Source organism: Seriola aureovittata, chromosome 13 (genome assembly GCF_021018895.1).
Source record: "Seriola aureovittata isolate HTS-2021-v1 ecotype China chromosome 13, ASM2101889v1, whole genome shotgun sequence".
Classification (NCBI taxonomy): Eukaryota; Metazoa; Chordata; class Actinopteri; order Carangiformes; family Carangidae; genus Seriola; species Seriola aureovittata.
The window spans coordinates 17352042-17372209 of NC_079376.1; the positions used below are offsets into that span (position 1 = coordinate 17352042).

Here is a 20168-nt window from a genome sequence, read left to right on the forward strand (position 1 = left end):
CTCTGTGATGACTGTTGGTTTTCCACCTTCACATCACATACCAGGATATGGGTTGCACCAGTTAGTTGTAAATCCATTACCAAGTCTGTGTGTAAAATGCTAAAGATTTTAGAATCTCCGGGCTGATTTCAAACTAGAGATTTACAAAACTGGGTTGCACTGCAAAAACTCAAAAGACGTCTTGGCTGGTCAAGCCTTTAGTAATGTTTAAATGAGTTGCTAGGAAACACTGGCAGCATGGTCCATTCAAAAGCTATAAACAATGTAAAAAGGAAGTCACTCCAGCATCACAAACTGCACTGTCAGACTTAGGACTATTCATGCAGTTTAGAATGACCGTCATTATGCTCGCCTAACTGTCACAGTTTAGTCATTTAGCATGATGTAATTAGCAAAACGTTTTGTAATTTAATGTATGTTGTGTTATTTTTATTAAATTTAATTTAAAGCATTACTAGTTTGCATCATTTAAACGTTTGAAGCACTTTATCCAGTATCAGGTCAGATATGTTGACCATATTTCATGTGAACTCCTTGACTCTTCAATCTGAACAGGTCACATATAGCAAGCTAACGCTTGTTTGTCAGCTGGTTCAGTTAGCTATGTTGCAGTTACACCTGACACCGAGTAGGTGTAATTATATATTTTGTTACAGCTAATCTCTACGTATGAATTTGCTTGTGTAGTGCAACCCACTTTAATTTATGCAGAAATCTCCAGTTAGTTCTGTCAAACATGTTAGAACTAGGTTAAGTTTGCATTTACAAAGAGCTGGTGCAACCAGCCTCTCGAGTGTATCTCAGCATTGCGATGGTAATCAAAGGCAAATAATAATATCTAGGTAACTACGTCATGTTGTGACAAAATATCACCCACAGGTCTGCAGAGCCACAGACAACTAATATCCCATTCCTCATTTATTTCCTTTCAACGGGAGACGTGCAGAGTTTTGGTTATTTGGGACTTGCTTCCCTCTGGAATGCCTTTGCCCCAATTTCTTTTCATTACTTCTCAGTGTTTCCTAGAGGGAGTCAGTGCAGTTATGATACTGCTTAGGTAGACTTTCAGCAACACAGAACTTTTCAAGAAATATGAAAATTACAAAGCTCTGTCTTTGATTAAAGCAACTCGTATGCAGATATTTTGTTTATGTTTTGGGAGGATTTTTTTCTATCACTCCTCATTAACTGTGGCTGGGGGCGCAACTTGGAAGCGCCTGAGAGAAGTATTTTAGATGAAAACACAGCAGTTTGGTTTTGTCTGTGTGTGTGTGTGTGTGTGTTTGTGTGTGTTTGTGTGTGTGTGTGAGTGTGTGTGAACAAGCCCCTGTATGTATGCAACAAATCCAGATTTGTCAAAAGCAATAGAGAGGGCAGGCAAGCAGTGGATCTGTGCGGAAAAAAAATACACAATGAATATTCTTCCCGCTCACAATTCAAAAATACAACAGTACTATTGTGAACTTGGGTATGTACATTTCCCTTGGAAATAGAGACAATTGTAATAAGTGCATAAGTGCGTTTGTCTACACATTTTGATCTAAGGAGTTACACAAACCTTCATAGTTTTTTTTCTACTGCATTGACATAATGAAAATGTTGGCACAAGACTTGCATGTTTTCCGCTTCAAGTAAATGTCAATATTTGAAAGTTGGCAACAAGAACATGAGATATATAGGAAAGTTGTTTGAAATGTGCATGTTAATGAGCTGACAGATGTCAATCTAACACCAATCCAGACCATGAAAAATGTTTGACTACAACCAGATTGGGTAGAAAGCTGCATTTTTCAACACTGACCAGTCCAGAGCTTATAAGGGCTGCCTGAATAACCTTGAATGGGTGATCAGTGCCACATGCACATAGTTGAGGTATTTCAAGCATTGGCACTTTTCAAAGTTTTGAACTTACAACAATTTTGTGATATTTAGCTTGTAATTAACATTTACTCCAAAACGAACAGAGAAAAAAAGAGTCACAATGTAACCTTAAATTATTTAAAAATACTGAAGTATTACTAACTTTGACCATTTTTGAACAACTTGAAATAAATATAATTTCTCTCATTTACTCTTTTAGCTCAAAGGCCTGGTTGCTGGTAGGTTTTCAAAGCTGCACTTTTTAAATGGCACTTTGCAAATGCTGAAAAACTACAGATGTACCCATCCAGGACATTGGATGAGAGAGCTTGTAGGCTGGGTATCGTGATCACCAGCAAACCAAGGAGAAACCCAACCAACCCATGTCAGACATACATTTCTGCTAACACTTATTCTGGCAATGGGAGAAGAGGCTTGGCACATCCTACAGACCGATGGTGATGGGCACTGAGGATGGCTATCGAGATCAGACAACAGATGGATAAAGGAAGAGTAAAGAGAGTAGCAGTCTAGAAAAAAGGCTAGTTTTAAAGTTGTTTAAACGTGGGAGCAGGGAGACATGTTGGCCCCTGACCCTATCTCCTCAAAGTCTAGTCTGAGCCTCGGGAATATAAATCTCGATGCTGTCCGCTCGCTCCGAGGCTGAGTTCTGCCGGAAAGAGGCTGCTCGCTTGGCTGCCATGAGCCGCCGACGGGCCTCTTGTCGGTGTCTGTCTGGGAGGTCTAAGGATTTCTCCCTGGTCACCGCACTCCTCTGTCGAACTGTCTTCTTTGGTACAGGAGCTGGTGGCTTTAAGAAGAAGAGAGAATAATTAATAAAACATGTTTATGTTATGTTTTTTTCAAAGCAAAGGCCTTCCCCAGAATGATTCATATTTTCTAAGCTATGCCAACATCCTTTCCTATAAGAAATGTAATATAAATAGAAAAAAACAGTACAAAATTTGCCAATTGGCCAATTAAACGTGCATAGAGAATTTTGATTAGTGTACACCTATTTATAAACAATAGTTTTCATATTATATAGCCATTAAATTGCACATTAGATGTGTGTGTGTTTTTGTTAAAAACCCTCCCATACTTTCTCCAAAACTTAGCCAACCTTGCAAAAATAAAAATAACTAAATAACTAAATAACTAAATAAATAAATTATTTTTCTTCTCCTAATAATATTTAATCCCTAATCAAAAATGCTTCATCAAGTAAATTGGAAGAATCAAACTTCTGACTGTTTCTTACATTCATATGTTTTTAATGCTTCCACAGAAAAGCGCTGAATCACTTCCAGTCTTTGAAGTTTTGTCAGGATCATTATACAAAATACATGCACCCGACAAAGCAGTAACATCTTCAGGCTGCCTGGGTTCATGGCTAACACTGCCAGGGGAACTTCTCACCTTCTTCTCTGGGCTGTCGACGGGCCTCCAGTTGTTGTTCTTGATCTGCTGCAGCTGGTCAAACTTCATGGTGACGTCGTCGATGGAGAGCTGCAGTAGGTCCCAGAACCCGGCCAGGTCCTGAGAGGTTGGCCGCGGCATGGCACTAGGGTCCTACATGAGATGCAGGTGAGAGGAGTTACAACAAAGATGGTATTAATGTCTGCGGTGACATTAAGTAATGAACCAGATAGTGGAAAAGAGAAAAAGTCCAGAAACTGAAAACAGAACTTTGTTTTTCCTTCTTTCCTCTTTCATCAATCATCTCACAACCCCTCAGATTTATCTTGTATTCCTGTATATAAATAAATTCAAACTAGCAGCTGCAACAGTGACATGCTGCTTACACGCTGATGCGTCACTATTAATCAGCTGATGATGTCATATATAACAATATATCAGACCAAAACTGTACTTTTACTTTAAAACTTTCACTACATTTTACTTATGCGCTTTTGTTTATGTACTTTTAATTAAGTAGGAATTAAACTTTAAATGGACTTTTCTGTGTTGGTACTTTTACTTAAGTGATGGATCTGGATATCTCCTCCACCTCTGCACATGAGCACGTGGACATGAAGACAGTCATGACCATAGTGGTCAGTGCACTTCGGCTTAGATCCACTAGATGTCCTTATCACACTCAAAACAGGCATGGATACTAGTTTTGGGCTTTTGGTTGAAATGAGGGATAACAACTTGTGATGGAGACCAATCCTGTCATATTTCCATGGATGAGCTTAGAAATAATAAACTGCCTTTGTCAATTGGGTCCTATTCACCACTTGAAACCTGAAATGAAGTGAACATCAGATTGAAGAGCGTTTCATTGTCTCTGGTTTTAATGAGTCACAAGAATCTGTGCTAACACTCTTTTTTTTTTTAGATAATAAGAGTAAGTCCACATCTTTGTTCACTTCTTCTTGGGTGATCTACAAAGAGACACTGTGGCTGGACTAATCTATGGTACAACAATAGTGTGAAAAAGACAATTTTCTTAACAATGGTCTAATCATACAAGGAGCTCCTTCCACACCACACTGTGTAATTTATTCAGGACCTTTTAAAGAACACGGAGCTGATAATACAAAGGTCATGAGTTTGCTTTCTGTATGAACTATTGACATTTAAGAAGCGATGTTGAGTACGTTAAATTTTTCACTGTGACTAAAGAAACCGAGTATTAAAGAAAGTGTGTATAATAAAGATGTTCACGTGTTCAAGTCAACCTCGTGTTTCAGGTTGGTTTTTCATTTCTTTCAATGCGTCTCAGGCCAGCAGAATCTGCAGCTTAGTCAGTGTCAGACTCCAGATTCTAGAAACCGTGGACCTGCTTAAACAAAACATCTAAGAAGGGACGTGCCGACTCTACAACCCCAGCGACATTCCCACACTCACGCTCGAAACCTTATGACATTTAGATTATGTGGCTGGTGAAGGGTGCTGCTGCCTGATGGTCTAACAGACGTGCAGTATGATGGCAGTGCCTGGTACTATCCGCGCTACAGCCATGGGAGAGTTATTATATTATTTTTTTCCAGCTTTGTTTCCTGTGGTTTATTTCTCCCCCTTTCAATGTGGCATCATATCCTGCTACAGGATCCTGTTTTTACCAGAATAAATGGTAAATGGACTGCACTTATATATAGTTATTTTCTAGTTATAGACTACTCAAACCCCTCTTATAATAGAAGCCACATTCACCCCACTCACACAAACATTCGTACAGTGCTTTTTCCCTACACATGTAGCGCTATTCTATCGTATACGCACATTCACACACTGATGATACATCAGTTGCAATGTGGGGTTCAGTATCTTGCCCAAGGACACATTGAAATGCGGACTGGAGGAGGCGGGAATAAAACCACCAACCTGACTTTATCTGACTTTGACTTTAAACATTAATGATCCTCTAAAAGGAAAATCTTATGACATCACAGAAACAAACAAAAAATGTGAATGAAAAAGACATTTGTCAGCTAGCTTTAGACCAACTGTGCTTTGTTTCATGTTTACAGTAATCTTACTGTGATATTTGTAATGTCAAATGGCGTGACTAAAATTTGCATATAATTCTCATCGAGTCATCGTTTTACTTTCATATTTGTTTAGCATTTTGGGATCAGTATAACTCTTTTCTTGTGCAGCAAAAGAATCAAAAAAACATACCATAAGATTTTAAAGATCATAGCATCCATCAGGTGAGGTAAGCTGGGAACACATTTCTGTTATCTGTAATTACCGTGGAACTGCCTCAGCACTTCATCAGCTTTATTCTGACCCCTGACCTTGAGATGTTCTGCAAACTGTCTCGGAAGTCTTAAGGCTTCAAGTATCCAGAGCTGCCAGATTTAGGAAGAGTCAGAGTAAGTTTTAAACCCTGGCTGTGTCAGTGTGTGCTTTTAATCCTGGAGCTCCTCCCAGAGAAGTGCTCCACGCAAACTGTTTGTCTCTTTTCAGAGTCGAGCTTTATGAAAGTCGATCCATGAGGTAGAGAGAAGCAGGCTGATAAAACGCAATTAGACGTCTTTTCAAACTGCAAATTCGTGAGCATTTATTTCACAAGTGAAGCCAAAACGTGCTGTGAGTATTGATCTTTATGCATTTGCCATGTGGAGAAATGATGCAGCTGTTTGTAATGAAGAAGTTGCAGAGTAAACCTGCATAATACCGTCTCCTTTAGAGGACAAAACGCACTTGACTTGGTCTAAAAGGCTGGTTCTCTGTATCTAATCCCCATGCAATTCCCATTCCCCCCAGGATGAGCAGTTTCTGCTTCACATTGCAAATACAGCATCACTATCTCTCATAACTCTACCCCAACTTCATTTGAAATATTGGGTGCTTGGCTCAGATCAATAAAACCAGTTGTGAACAGTGCAAAGAAAAATGTGAGGCGGAAATCCCTGACCCTGTGTGTGCTCCTGACCCCCTGGATGAGCGATAGAGCGGCTTGCTGTCTGGATATTTAGCTCCATTTAAACCTCCGGTTTGGCTCAGCCCTCAGCTCTCTTCTCTTGTCCTCTCAGGAGCGAGCTGCATCGCAGAGAACACGTCCATCCACGCTCGTGTATTGTTCATTTCAAAACATTCAGGTCACATATAAATGTGCTATTGAGCTACTGATTCTCCGCATTGTAGCTTTCCACAATCAATGCCATACTCAAGGAGTTTTGATTCAGTTTGATAGTGCCAGTGAAAGCACTAAATGTGGACCACAGGTTGGAGAACTAAGGTTGTGAGGCCACGTAAAGGAGTGTGGAGTTGTTTTTAAAGACAAAAGTTTTTTTTTTTGTCTTGTTTCTTTCTTTCACACTGCAACCGAGGCACAATAATTTCTCTTCCTATTAATTAAAATCCAGATATGATGTTTTCTAATTTTTGCGTATAGAAGAAAGTTGAGTGGAGTAACATTACTTAGATTCTGACCTGGGCCTGACGAATGGACTGAAAAACTGGGTGTCCTACATGTGACTTGAACTCTAAGTTTGTCTGAGTTGCCACGAAAATAACTAAATTAGATTTTTTTACTGACACAGAGACATTATCTATAAATTCCTACATAGACAAAACAGACCATATAGTTTTATACTTCTTTTCTTTTTGTTTTATGCTTTGCCATATATGGATAATCATATGCCAAACACTTACTATCCACCGTTTCCAGTGATCATGTTAGTACAGTGTTGTTTCTGTTGTCTCTTTTATTCTTGTTGAGATATATGCAAAAGATCATCTGATAAAATTTTCTTTCCACAACACAACTTGACTCAACTAGAGTTAGCATGAAGGTCAAAAATAATAATATTATATAAGTGCATTTCACTTGCAAAAGTATAGTATGTGTGAGTGTGTGTTGGTGTGTGTGTGTGTCTGTGTGAGAGAGAGAGAGAGAGAGAGAGCACTCACATACTGCCTCTCTTTGATAGGTTTCTTACCAGGTTTTGCTGACACAGCCAGTAGAATTGCTGAAATTTCTGAGACATGAGCAGCTGAGCGCTTCCCACTGCACTTCGGATCTTGCCTAGGACTGAGACACACACACACAGCATATCAAATACTGTACAACACACACAGCGCCATAGGTTCAGTGTAGCACATTAAAAAAAAAAAATCAAAAATCAGAAATATAGGAAGCTTTCAGCAGACCACTCACTGTCCTCTGTCAGGTCATTCTCTTCAGCTTCTGCCTCCATCTCTTTGCACCAGCCCTCCATCCTCTTGGTCTCTGTGTGGAGCAGTTGCATGAACCAGCTCCCATCCCTCCGCAGGGAGGGGGACGCCCTGCCCGACTCGCCTGACGAGACCGCGCTCTCCCGTGGGGAGGGGGGTTCCAGCTGCCAGGTGGTCTCACTGGTCGTCTCCCTGGGGCTGGGGGGTTCAGCAGGGGTACGGTAATCTTCACGGTAGCTGAAGAGCCCCTGGGTGCGAACGGTTCGCACAGCCCCGTACTGTGTAGGCGTGCTGGGCTCTGAGTGACGCTGGAAGCCCCCACCAAACTGCAGGCCTTTGTCCTCCATGGTAGGGAAGCCCTCCAACTCCATGTCAGCCTGCACAGCTGCAGTCACGCTGTTGGAGCGTTTGAACCTGCCCTGTCTGCAGAGATACACATACACAGCCTAAAATTACAAATAATGGTAGTAACAATGGGGCTGTTGTTTGTAAAAGTTAGAGAAAAACATCCAAAGATTACACAATTTAAATCATTATCTCACCCTTTCTTGTCATCTTCTACCTGGATCCCAACAGAGTGGTACTCCCGTAAGCCTTTGCTTTCAGATTCAGAGTCTGTGGCTGCTTCCACCTAATATGAGGAAATGAAACAAATCAACAGTGCCTCTCATTATGTGAGTGACCATTCCCCAGTGTTACTGGGTTTTATTGGTTTGGGACTGGACAGAGCACCTTAACTGTACAGTGCCTGTCTGAAAGTAAACACTGTATGATTTACAGAGGCTGTAAAGGTAACAGACTGAAGAGGTTTACTACAGAGGAGTTTGGGCTGTGCTGCATGTTATGCCGCACACTATATAATGCCTCAACATGCTCATTAACTGAAAATTTGTAATGTTTATGTTTTATTATTTTCAGATTTCTGCTCATCAAGCTGTTGCTGTGCTGCAGTGCTGTGTTTAAATGAGTATGAGCAACACACATGTGCAATATTATAGTTCTCAAATTCAGGTCATATGATTTACAATAAAATAGAAATACAAGAAGCAAAAAAATTAAGGTATTTTCTTGTGCTGTAATCAATATTTTTGAAACTGGCAGGACTCCATCGGGGTTAAAGTCGTTCCAATCAGTATTTTTATCTGAACAATAGGTCACATAACTATGTTTTGGCTCACTCTCACCATGCTAGCATAGTCTCTCAACACAGGCAGCGTTTTTAGTGGTAAAGCTCTGTTAAACCCACTGTACTCCGTCAGCCTAGCACCAAACGGCAGCTACATAAAGTTAGCAACTAACTGAGAAACAATGACGACTGTTTAGTCGCTAAAGAGTCAAAATATTTCTCACAGAAATATTTTTATACCAAAACAAACCTAACAGGAGAGTGAACATTGGATTTTTACAGTCTTCAGGTAGCCAGGAACATCACTTCAAATGCGCGCTAATGGAGCTAACAAGTTAGCCGTATCAACTTTATAAGGTCATAATAAACCAATGTTGTATTTGCATCCTGTTATACTGCCTCCAAAATCCACTGAAAAACTGCTCAATACTGTAAGTGAGGTAGTATGTATTGGCCAAGTATTCATGACTGTGTGACCATAGTTACGCAGTGACAGATAGGGCAACATTAGTGGATATTATGGGATGGGAAGCAAGAGTGAGTGATGATGATCCTCCCTGCTGCTGCGTGGCTGAGAACCTGATCCAGCAGCCCAGACTCAGAGACTCTTTATCGCTGCCTGCACCACTCCCTGGAGCCCCACATTTTACTGGCTTTATGGAAACCCTGTCACTGCTCACCATTTCTGCTGGTTCTTTTTATCTGTCACTTTTTCCTTGTTTCTCTCATCTCACTCTCTTTTTTTTTTTTTTATTTCTTTGCTTTCACTTCTCTCTTTGTCTAGAGTTCACAATTTCCTGCTGGCTTACTGTCACAATCTTTTTCTTTCTTTGGTGTCTTAAGCCTCTCTTGGTCTTTTTTGTATTATCAGTCTTTCTTCTTTAGTGCCCACTGAGCCTTTTTTTCATCGTGACTGTATCAGAAATGGTCTGCACATCCAAAGTTTGATAGTTCAGAGTGGCCGATGTGGTTACTGGTAGGAAGCGATGTGCCATTTCTTTCCTTTTGAATGTAGCTCTCCTGGATTCACTTTTTCTACGATATCTATCTTTTGATTAGTGTGTTTCTTTATAACACGGAGTGCACTAAAAAGAAATCAGTTTATTTTTCTGTCATATCAGGAACATCAATCGTGCCTTTGCCACCAGAATGATTGCAGGAGCCATCCAGAAATGTCCATATGAGGCCTCTGACATTCATAAATCTTCAGCGAGAGTTTGCAAGAGTGAGTCAAAGGCACGGGTTCAAAAAAGGGTGGCCTTGTGTCGTGGAGAAATGTCAACCCCATCTTTGGTGTGGAGTGGTCAGTATTAAAGCTGGGGAGTGACATTTTTGGAGAGCCATTTTGTATTCTGTCAGGCCGTTTGGGAGAAGCTGTTAGCGGGAAGGAAATGAGTGTGGAGCAGCTCGCCGAGGTGACCTCCATTACTTTGTGTTAGAAGCAGAGCAGAGTCCAACTCATGAGGAGAGGATGAGTTTCATCTCTGTGATGGATAAAGACTGAAGGAAGACAAAACATCCAGGAGGCCGTGAGATTTATGTCCTATAGGCTTACCTACCCTGGAGACGTTTAGGTGTATGTATATAGAGATATGCTGGACACACACACACACACACACACACACACACACACACACACACACACACACACGCTGCATCGGTAATCACAGTCACAATTTCAGCACAGGTGTGGAAACTGTGAGCATCAGCGGAAAGTCGAACAGAGCCACTGCGACTTTCATCCAAAACACACAAACACCACCTGGTGACTTTTGCCAGCCAGTGGCCGCGTTTAAGGTTAAAAGCTTTGACTTCCGCTTTATACAACTTCATTACGGCTCCAATTAAAACTATTTCAGTAAATAAATCAATCAGCGCTTTAGAACACAAACACGTCGCAGCTTTAACGTAGCAAAAGTGCAGCTGCAAAGTGGCCTCTGAGGGCTACGGGAAGTCAATACGACACCACGTCCACACGGGCAGAGATTAAAAACACGTTGACCTTCTGAGATAGAGGGTGTGAAAAGCAAACGGCAGATCAATGCAGAGGCTGGCTAATTCAGGTTAATTATGCTTCCAGTAGCAGGTGAAACAGACTGATTGGCCATATGATATGATGAGGTCAACAAAGCCTGTCTGCTATGTAGATAAATCGATATTTGAAAAGTCCCAAGAGTCGCTTGCTGTAACATGTTATTGTCATCACATCGACGGAAATTATCAACTAACGAGCAGGAAACAATATGGGCTTGAAGTTAGACAGAGCATCTCATGCATGGAGAGCGAACGCAACAGCCTCAAAGAAATATAATCTCTAAAATGTTTATTTTCTGAATTATTAATTCAACTACATTTTCTGTAGTTTTTAAATAGAGCTTGTTTTCGGAAATTCCTTTGACAATAAACAAACTCAGCTAAATAAACTCTAATTACAATCTATAACTCTGAATTTTATCTCTATTTAGCCTAGTAACCAGAATAAACACTTCTTAAGCCTTTGATTCCCCAACATAAATGCCACACTACGAAGAATAAAATGTAGAATTATTTATTTCTGTGGATCAAAAACTTATCCAAATAAAATATTTTAAGTATAAATCACTGGATTCTGCAAAAAAAAAAAAAAAAAAAAATCCACCGTATGTAAGTTTATAACTAGAATTGAAGTCCAATTCCACCAGGTTGATAAAAATAAATAAAAACTGAGGTCATGGCCTAAGTGTCCTAAAAGGCAGCCACGCTCAGCACCAACACGCTGATACTGTGAAGTTCAGACAATCAAACAGACATTCAGAGTGGTGGTGGACTGGCGGTGAGGGGCTGGATGCTTCCAAAGGGAGTTCCTGGGACACTTCTTCTTTTTTTTTTAAAGAAATGTTGTTGCCAAGCTGCCTTCTCTGCATCTCAGTCCCTCTCAGATGTTTCTGTAAATATAGACCTTTATTGCACCTACATTACTAACCAAATGTGCTTATGGACTTTACACACATCACTGCAGCCAATTTGGAAGCCAATACAATTCTCTGTCGCTCTCATTCACATTTGCACACATGCACACACACACAAATACATATTTACTTTCTCCCTGGCTGCTCTTCCCATAACTACACTTCCTCTCATCCTCCTGAACGGCGTCCTGCTCTTTCTGCTTCACACTTAGCTCCTCCACACTGTATTTGATCTGTATTCACCTCTGCTGGTAATGAACAAGCTAAATCCGAGCTGCATGTGCGCTGATTTGGAAAGATGGAGCCTCGATTGCGCTTCGCCCACTGCGAAGTTTGGTGAGGCATGACAATGAGCTCTGCTATTTAAAATTAGCACTCATCAGTGTGGTTAGGCGGCAGATCGGCCTTGGATGACTGACTCTGACTCTCACTAACAGGAAACAGAAACTGTAAGTACTGTATGTGGGTGAGGTATTAAGTGTCTGACAGAGAGTAGCGTAAAGAGTTATCTGCTCACTCACTGAGTGGTGAGGTGATACGAGGAAGACACTGAGCAAATGAATGAATACATGACGAGGCGGTGTACGAGGCAGGAAAGTAATGTAACCTGGTCACTGCGAAACTTGCTTTTACGCTCAGCTGATTTGTCTCTCCAAAGCTTCTACATTTTTGAAACAAGGCTGCAATTAAATGTATCAGTGATTAATGACGATGGCTCAGATATGGGCCACACTGACTCATTTTTGTTCTCCACACGCATGTGGAACCTGTGCTGCCTGTGCTGTACTGTCTTTCTGCTCAGTAAAAGTGAGTAAGTCTAGCAATCTGTTGTTTGTTGTGGAGTTTTCACATACAGATTTTTTCTTTTCATTCCAAGCCAATCCTGCCACAGCAATACTTTGCTTATCTGAAGTCTTTATAGACGCAGGCACACAAGTAACATGGTAGAAGTATATTTATGTGTCCACTTGACCTGGGGTTCACCAAGCTGTGCAATGTTACTGCATTAACCAAGTTTCTCTTAATCCTTCGTTTTAATTATCGTGATCACTTTGCGATGACTTCATTCCTTAAACTCTGTGTAAACTGGGAGAGAGCAGAGAGTAACCAGGTTTCTGCAGACTGAATTCCAGTACATCATTTTAATAGCGTATAAGAAGTAATGTGTTGGAGGCTGTTTTTCATTGCTCGCATTTACACATAATGGTGAAATATAATGTTTGGGTTCTGAAACATGCTGCTGGATACTCTCTAAGTCTGGATGTGATAGAACGCAGCGAGTGTAGCAGGATCAATTGACTTTGAAGGGATAATTTATCCACTGGCCGACTCCCCGATGGCAACATCTGACAGTCAATGGCTTCAGTGTAATTTGGGTGTTAGACCAATCTCCAGCCAAAGGACTTTATTAATATCAGCTGAAAAAAACTCAGCAATTACCCTTTAAGGTGCGCTTGATTTATTTTGCAACAGCACCCAACGACATTGAAACATATCCAGAATTTTCAAATATTTGAAAGGTTTTTGAGTTCAACTTTGCACTTGTCTAAGCAAGTCCGACAGTCAGCAGAGAGGGGGGTGAGCGTGTGAATGAATGCATAGATTTATGGGTGGGAAAGAGAATAATAATTGAGTTAGTACTCTCAGGAAAGATAAGAGGAAAGTAAATGTGGACAGAGGGAATCATAATGATAAAGAGGTGCTGAGAACCCAAGTATATGAACCAAGAAAAATAAAGGGCAGAAAACTACTCACGAAGCACAGCATAAGAGAAGATACCATCCATGACTTTTAAATTCTGAAATTCCTTGAGTAACTTTGATAGTTTGCTTTGAAAAGACACTGAGGTGGTAATGTGAGCTGCCACAGATTCCTCTCTTTTTGTTCTGCCACAGACCTGCAACCTTTGGACTGTGACATGAGATCAACAACACCAGGGCCTCAGCCAGTATCAAAGAATGAGGAAAACAAACCAAAGTAAGATCACAGAGAGTGGGAGATGGAGAGGGACGAAGAAGTAAAGGAGGAGGAGAGGAGAGAAGCAGAGAGAGGGATTGTGAATGAGAAAGAGGGAAAGGTACAGTAAGTGGAGAGGGAGTGAATGGACCATGGAGTGAACGATCATTCACTAAAACCTGCTCCAGCATGAGTTGAATCTTAATTGATTGATTGCAGTAATATGACTCACTCTTGCTATTTTTAGCTGCTGGAAAGAGAGCAGTGTTTCTGAGTTGAATGTATGTGTGTGAGAATATTCTGTATCATTATGCAACCAAGAATAGGTTTGTGGTTGTGGTGGATCTTTTCATCATACAGACAAGACTGACCTGTATCCCTATAGACGACCGAGGTGTCTTGAGGTACTCCTCAGCCTTGGACACCAAGATGGCCTTGTCGCAGGTGAGCACCGAGCTGTGGCTGTCTGTGGACGGGTGTCTTTTTCCGGCCATGACTCCGGCCGCCTCCATGGCTATAGTCACGGCCTTGGTGCTGTCCAGGCTGTCAGTGGAGTTATAGAGCGCCCTGCCTGGTCTCAGCCCCAGGCTGAGACCATCAGGGGCCCACATCCCACCATGAGGATGTCTCCCCTCGTGGTAAGCGTCCTGGGTGGACTCGGTGCTGCTCTGGGCCGTGATGGAGATGAGGGGTTTGGAGGTGGTGCGTGGTGGGACAGGAGGAGGAGTCTTCTTGTAGTTGGGTGTGTAGGTGATGGCTGGAAAAAGGTGGAAAGACATAATTATTTGAAAAGTTATCTTCAATGTTGATAACTTGTCGCGGCCGTCATGGAAGGTGAAAACTATTTATTTTTCAAGAAACAGAAAAAACAGCCTTTCTGGTTTGTGACAGTGCATTTTCTAGATAACACAATTATGTTTTAGGTCTTTTTTAATACATAGGGCAAGTGTCTAAACCCACCCCAAAGACCATTTCATTCATCAATTTATTTGCAAACCTAAAAATAACAAAATATGACTTGATGGGCATCAGCAAATAATATATGAACTTTGATCTGAAGACTTATTCATCGATTGAAACCATAGTACATACCTGTGTAATAGTAAAAGTGAATCTTTGAACCACCCTGTACAAAGTCTAAATCAGTATTCCATCTACTCTTTCACGTCACCCTTCAGAAATTCGGATTTAAAGGTTAAAAAACAACATTGACACCGTACTCCATTCTCAGTGACCATCCCACCTCACACATGCCTTAAGGGATGAGGCTGGTGATGTTCTATGTCTTTACTAGTGTCTACAAATCCTATGAAAAGACCAAAACCAACAACGTGTTAGTTTATCTCGCAACTTCCCTATTTTGTCTGTTTAGTCCCAACCTTATCTCATCAAAGTAAATATTTGAATCTTTAAAAATGGCTTGTGAAATATATAACTTTAAATTAAAAAAAGTTCAGTAATTTCCTAAAACAGCCGGTTCATGTAATTTCCATTAATTGTTACTCAAACGGAGTGACTGCACATTTATTGGGGACTATTTTCAGCTGCGGATTAATACACATTCAGAACTTTAGTTAGTATTTACATAAGCAGGAGGACAGTATGTCGTTATCCAATTAATGGGATCTCACCACACTGTTCTATCACTGATTTTGTCCATTTCTTTTTTTTTTTACAGTGGTAGTAGAGATAGACAGGAAAGGCAGGGGGAGAGAGAGAGAGAGAGAGAGAGAGAGAGAGAGAGAGAGAGAGAGAGAGAGAGAGAGAGAGGATGACAGGAATCCGACCTGCCGTGGTAAGGACTTTGGCAGAAACAACCTGTGGACACCACGTATTCATACCCAGTTATTATATGGCAAGAGGCTGATTTGACTTCCGATATATTAGCACTTAATATTAGAACTTAATTAATGTACTTTCATTAATGACCTCATTAGCATATGTGGAGAGCTAATATATCGTAGCGATTATAATGATGGGACATTAGGCAGAAAAACTATTTGTTTCCTCTTTATAAATTTTAGGTTGGTTTGGTTGTTGAATATGAGTTTAAGCATGACTTATTGCACACTTTGAAAGGTGGGTTTTATGTTTGTATTGCTATATTCCTCCTGATCATCTTATTGATCTCAGCTCCTGTCTAAGTGAGTACTTTCTTTTCAAGAGGTGCATTTTGCCTCTCCACTAGTGTAGAAACCCCTTTCTCCTCTTTTGTTCACTCTCAGTGCTCAGATAAGGGACAGAGTGGTTTAAAATGTGAGCACCATTTAAATGCGATGAATATACATTTTTTGAATAATAGAATAAGTCGATAAAGTAAGAGAGAACATCAAAGCTGCTGTGACCCGAGACTCTCATCAGACGCGGATGATAGTGAAAAACCAGAGTGGCAATCAGCAGCCCTCGTATGGAGGATCCTGGTGAGGAGCTACTGTTTGAGCAAGGCTGACAACTCTCATCTTCTTATTCTGTCCATTTCACGACAGAAGGAGGGGGGTGGGGATTACTTTCTTTCAAGTGCAAATGAGAATATGGACTTAATCCACAGAGAGATGGACTGAGGAATGGGTCATGAACGCCTTCTAAGCTTTGACGTGTCTTTATTTTCAAGCGAGGCTTTGAGGGAAGAGCTCGCTCTGTGTAGTTACAGGCCGAAACATCTGAGGCACAAGCTGTGTTTGGTGTGTTCTGATCAAAGCTGAGAGCGTGCCAGGTACCTCGGAGCCAAGAAAAGAAGAAAGAAAGAAGGCGAAGAGGAATAATAGTGAGTCACGCTGCAGGTTAAGTTATGGGTTATCGTTTTCCCTGACAAAGAGGCAAACAGTGTTGAACTCTGTTTCTGTTCCTGCCTTACAAATGCTTACATCACACAAAGCAATTAAGGAAGTCCTTATGACACCAAAACAGGATCTATTTTGAGTTCTAATGAGGTGCATCCTTCATGCAGGGCCCCAAAAACTTAAGACATAGATTAATACCATTTCATCCTAATTACACTGTAGCCTGAACAGCACAATTACAGAACAAACACACTGTTGTCTAAAACAAGGGACAAGGGACCAATTTTTTATTTTTTTTTGCAACCCTTTTTTTTTTTTTGTAGAAAGAGCATCATTTATGTTTAGAATAAAACCCAGGGCTCTCTCACCCGTATTTTGGTTGTGCTTATAAATAGCTAGAGACGTCTGGTCTGTGAAAAGCGTTCTGCTCCAGGGGTTTAATGACGCACGCTGCTGTCCATTCACAAAATTAACTTCTCATGGCTGAGGAGATGCATTAGTGAGTAAGATGAGGTAAAGAGAGACAGAGATGTAGGAGAGGAAACAGGAGGGAGGGTGGATTTGTGGGGACCAGAAGAGAGGGTGAGGGAGTGTGTGTGTGTGTCTGTGTGTGTGTGTGTGTCTGAGTGTATGTGTGTGAGAGATAGAGAGCAAGGATAAATCAGGAAGCGAGGAGAGATCAAGGAGGAAAGAGATGACCCGTTCAGGGGGCATGATTCAGCAGGAAGACCAAAATAGAGCCATTATTAGCCAGCCAGTCATGCAAGAGGAGGGGGTGGGAGGGGAGTGGTGGAGGAGGGGTGTCATAATTCTTGCTCCCTCTTAGCAGTGGCAGGATTACTCAGCATTTATTTTTCATCTGAAGTGATCTCACTCACTCACTCACTCACTCACTCACTCACTCACTCACTCACTCACTCACTCACTCACTCACTCACTCTCTCACTCACTCTCTCACTCACTCTCTCTCTCACTCACTCACTCACTCACTCTCTCACGGCTTATACAATGCGGGACTGTTACCAAAACAGTGAAATGCCATTGATTACTGTCTCTGGGTTGTGCATAGTGAGTCCTTATCCTGTGATTCTGTCAATGTGGGTATAATTATAACCATGACGACAAAAGTCCTCTAACCTTAACAAAGTAATGTTATTGTAATTTTAACCCATTCTACAACGTTTCCCTAACCCCACACAAGTACTTATTCTAAACCCAAACCACGATCTTCCCCTAACCAAACCTTAGCTGTGTTGTGCTGGGACCAGAAAATGTTTTTTTTATTTTTGCAGTGGTAATTGGTAACAATTATTGAAATGAATATAGAGATAATTTGGTCCAGATGATACAGCATCAAATCAGAAAAAAGCTTCTGTGCTGTTCTGAAGGGCAGTCACAAAAGATGCATTTTAATTTGGAGAACTTGTTGGATCAGTTTTAAATTTAGCAAGAAATTTGCACCACTTACGTGCATCATTACATTATTATGTAATCATGTTGCCCTTTCTTGCAGAAGGGCCCTTTCTCAAAATTTTAACTTTGATTTTACTTAAATTTATATGAGAAACTGGCAGGTGTTTCATTGCAGGAGATGGGGACACGTGGCAGGGGGGAGGAAATGTGGCAAACATCCGAGGATGAACGAATCAGATTCAATGAGCAAACAAGCATGCTCTGATGTCAGCAAAGCTATCAGGACTCTGAGTTATTCAAACAGAAAAATGACATGTAATGTAAACGATTGTCAGAAAAGCAAAGCAAACAAAGCTCCTCAAATAAACACGTCAGTCGCATCGAAATATGGCGAAGATTAACTCGCTCTCTTGCAGTATGTAATGGGAAGTGTGTGAAAGGAAAAGTGCAGTTTGTGTTCTTCAACTTGACTTTTCATGTCACCAACTTTCCCAAAGTTATTCAAAGTTTGTTCAGTAAACCAGCTCACAAAGCGCAGATAATGTAAACATAGTAGATGGACATAGAACAGAGTATGTACAGTGTTGATATCTGGTGTCCAGGCTCTGACCTCATCGCTCTTGACACTTTGCTCACATATTCCGAAATAAAGTTAAGGAAACCTGGGGCGATGCAACCGGGAGTAGAAGGAGGACGAGTCTGATTCTGGGTCTCTGTGTACAGTGCAAAGCAAACCACAGATCAACATAGTGTGTTACGTAGCATGCAAGAAAACATACTAACTCTAGTTTGGAATGAAGTCATTCAGCTGCTGGCTCCTTATGTGCAGGTAAACCTTCAACAGACAGTATGAACGGTGAGGACAATTGAAATGACGGAGGATGTTCAGAGGCTGCTAAATGTATTCAGTGTGAATACTGTTTAATCTCTCTTTCTCTCTCTCTCTCTCTCTCACACACACACACAGACAACAACCACTGTGCCAGTGAGGCAGATTAACGTGATACACAAAGACAGCGATTTAACCACTCCATCTCTGTTAGGACCTCTCTATCTATCAGGACTGGCATGTATGCTAACATGAGGGTGGGGCTGTGGGGGAGTTGATTGACAAGTCGTTTAGAGTCTTTCTCCTCGATTGGATTTATCACTGTAAAGGAAATGCAGCAGTTTGTTTGGCGGCAGGCTTTTAAGGATATGCAGATGATCCTGAGGGAGGGAGGGAATGGATGATGGATGGTGATCTCCATTATTGGCACTGTCACAAGTGTTGCAGCCAGAAACAATAAAGAAATTAATTTAAAAATAGCCAACAATAGATAAAAAAAAACAGACTGGGTTAGTCATTACTCAAGCTTATTTAACAAACGCTGGATAGTTTGTGAAAGTTTAAAAGTGTCCGGAGCAGTGTGATGGATCGCTGAGAACAAAAACACAGTTTGCAACAAACAAAACACCCCTGTGGCGGCAAATGTTGTCATTTCATGGCTAGCTCGTCTTGATCTGTGGATGAAGGGCGTTCCTTTTTCTGTACGCCTATAACGCTTTGGAAGTTGTCCCGCTGTTCATGAAAGTCACACTGCCGAGTCTTGTCTATAAGTAATGGATGCTGCAGTCTGTAATGAGATAAACCCCCCCCACCCCCCCCCCCACCCCCCCCCCCCCCACACACACACACACCTTAGCTGCTGGTTGCACGCTGAACAGCATTTGCATGTCACCACTTAGATGCATTGTCACTGTGTTCTTAACCTCACCCTTTCAAGAAAAGTAATGGGCCTCTTGTCGACTGGATGGCTCACTAAAATACCCAATGGAGGCTAATAATAGAAACATGTAGAGGGTGGTGTGTGTGTTTGTGTCTGTGCTCATGTGATATTGCAGACTTTGGGATGGAGGCGGGTTTGAGGAAAGTGATGCAATCGTAAATATGTCAAGCGACAGCAGAGAAAGCACTCTCAACAAATGAGAGCATTTTACAGTCAATCCAGCTACTGTGGGGTCAAGTTCTTCATGAATGAATAACAGATATTTGTGCTCAAAGAACTCAAGGGGAAGACACTGACAAATGGTGAAGCTGCATTAATACACAGAGGTCTTTTAGTGTAAATGAATGGTTATTTATCCTATAAACTCCCACTTGAAAATTAAGAGTATCGCATTGCTTTCACTGTAACTTGTAGTTCATTAATCATATGGTGGCATTTCTTTTCTTTCTTTCCTTCCTTGCTTTAGCTGTGAAAATGGGAGTAAGTGCATATACTCAACATTATTCAAACTGAATTTTCAGAGTAACTTGCCACAGAACAACTCACGTTTGATTAAAAGAATGTCTTTCACATTAATATGAAGCAATGGAGGTTGCCCCAGGTAGCAGGTTTACCTGGGGTTTGCTGGGGAGTCCGATCGATGCTGCAGGTGGAGGGGAGGCAGAACTGGATCCCTGAAAAC

At 41.2% G+C, this 20168-nt stretch overlaps 1 protein-coding gene across 1 annotated transcript in view; it reads right to left on the bottom strand.

Moving 5' to 3' along the window:
• Positions 1 to 1454: 1454 nt before the first annotated feature.
• dlgap2a (discs, large (Drosophila) homolog-associated protein 2a) overlaps positions 1455 to 20168 on the bottom strand; it is a 110528-nt gene continuing 91814 nt past the window's right edge. The window contains exons 8-14 of the mRNA XM_056393699.1: positions 20101 to 20160; positions 13896 to 14281; positions 8037 to 8125; positions 7478 to 7917; positions 7260 to 7351; positions 3280 to 3432; positions 1455 to 2671 (exon numbers count right to left, since the gene is read on the bottom strand). Of these exons, the coding sequence (XP_056249674.1) occupies positions 2465 to 2671; positions 3280 to 3432; positions 7260 to 7351; positions 7478 to 7917; positions 8037 to 8125; positions 13896 to 14281; positions 20101 to 20160 (1427 nt within the window). The 3' untranslated portion in view covers positions 1455 to 2464. The remainder of the gene's footprint in view (positions 2672 to 3279; positions 3433 to 7259; positions 7352 to 7477; positions 7918 to 8036; positions 8126 to 13895; positions 14282 to 20100; positions 20161 to 20168) is intronic.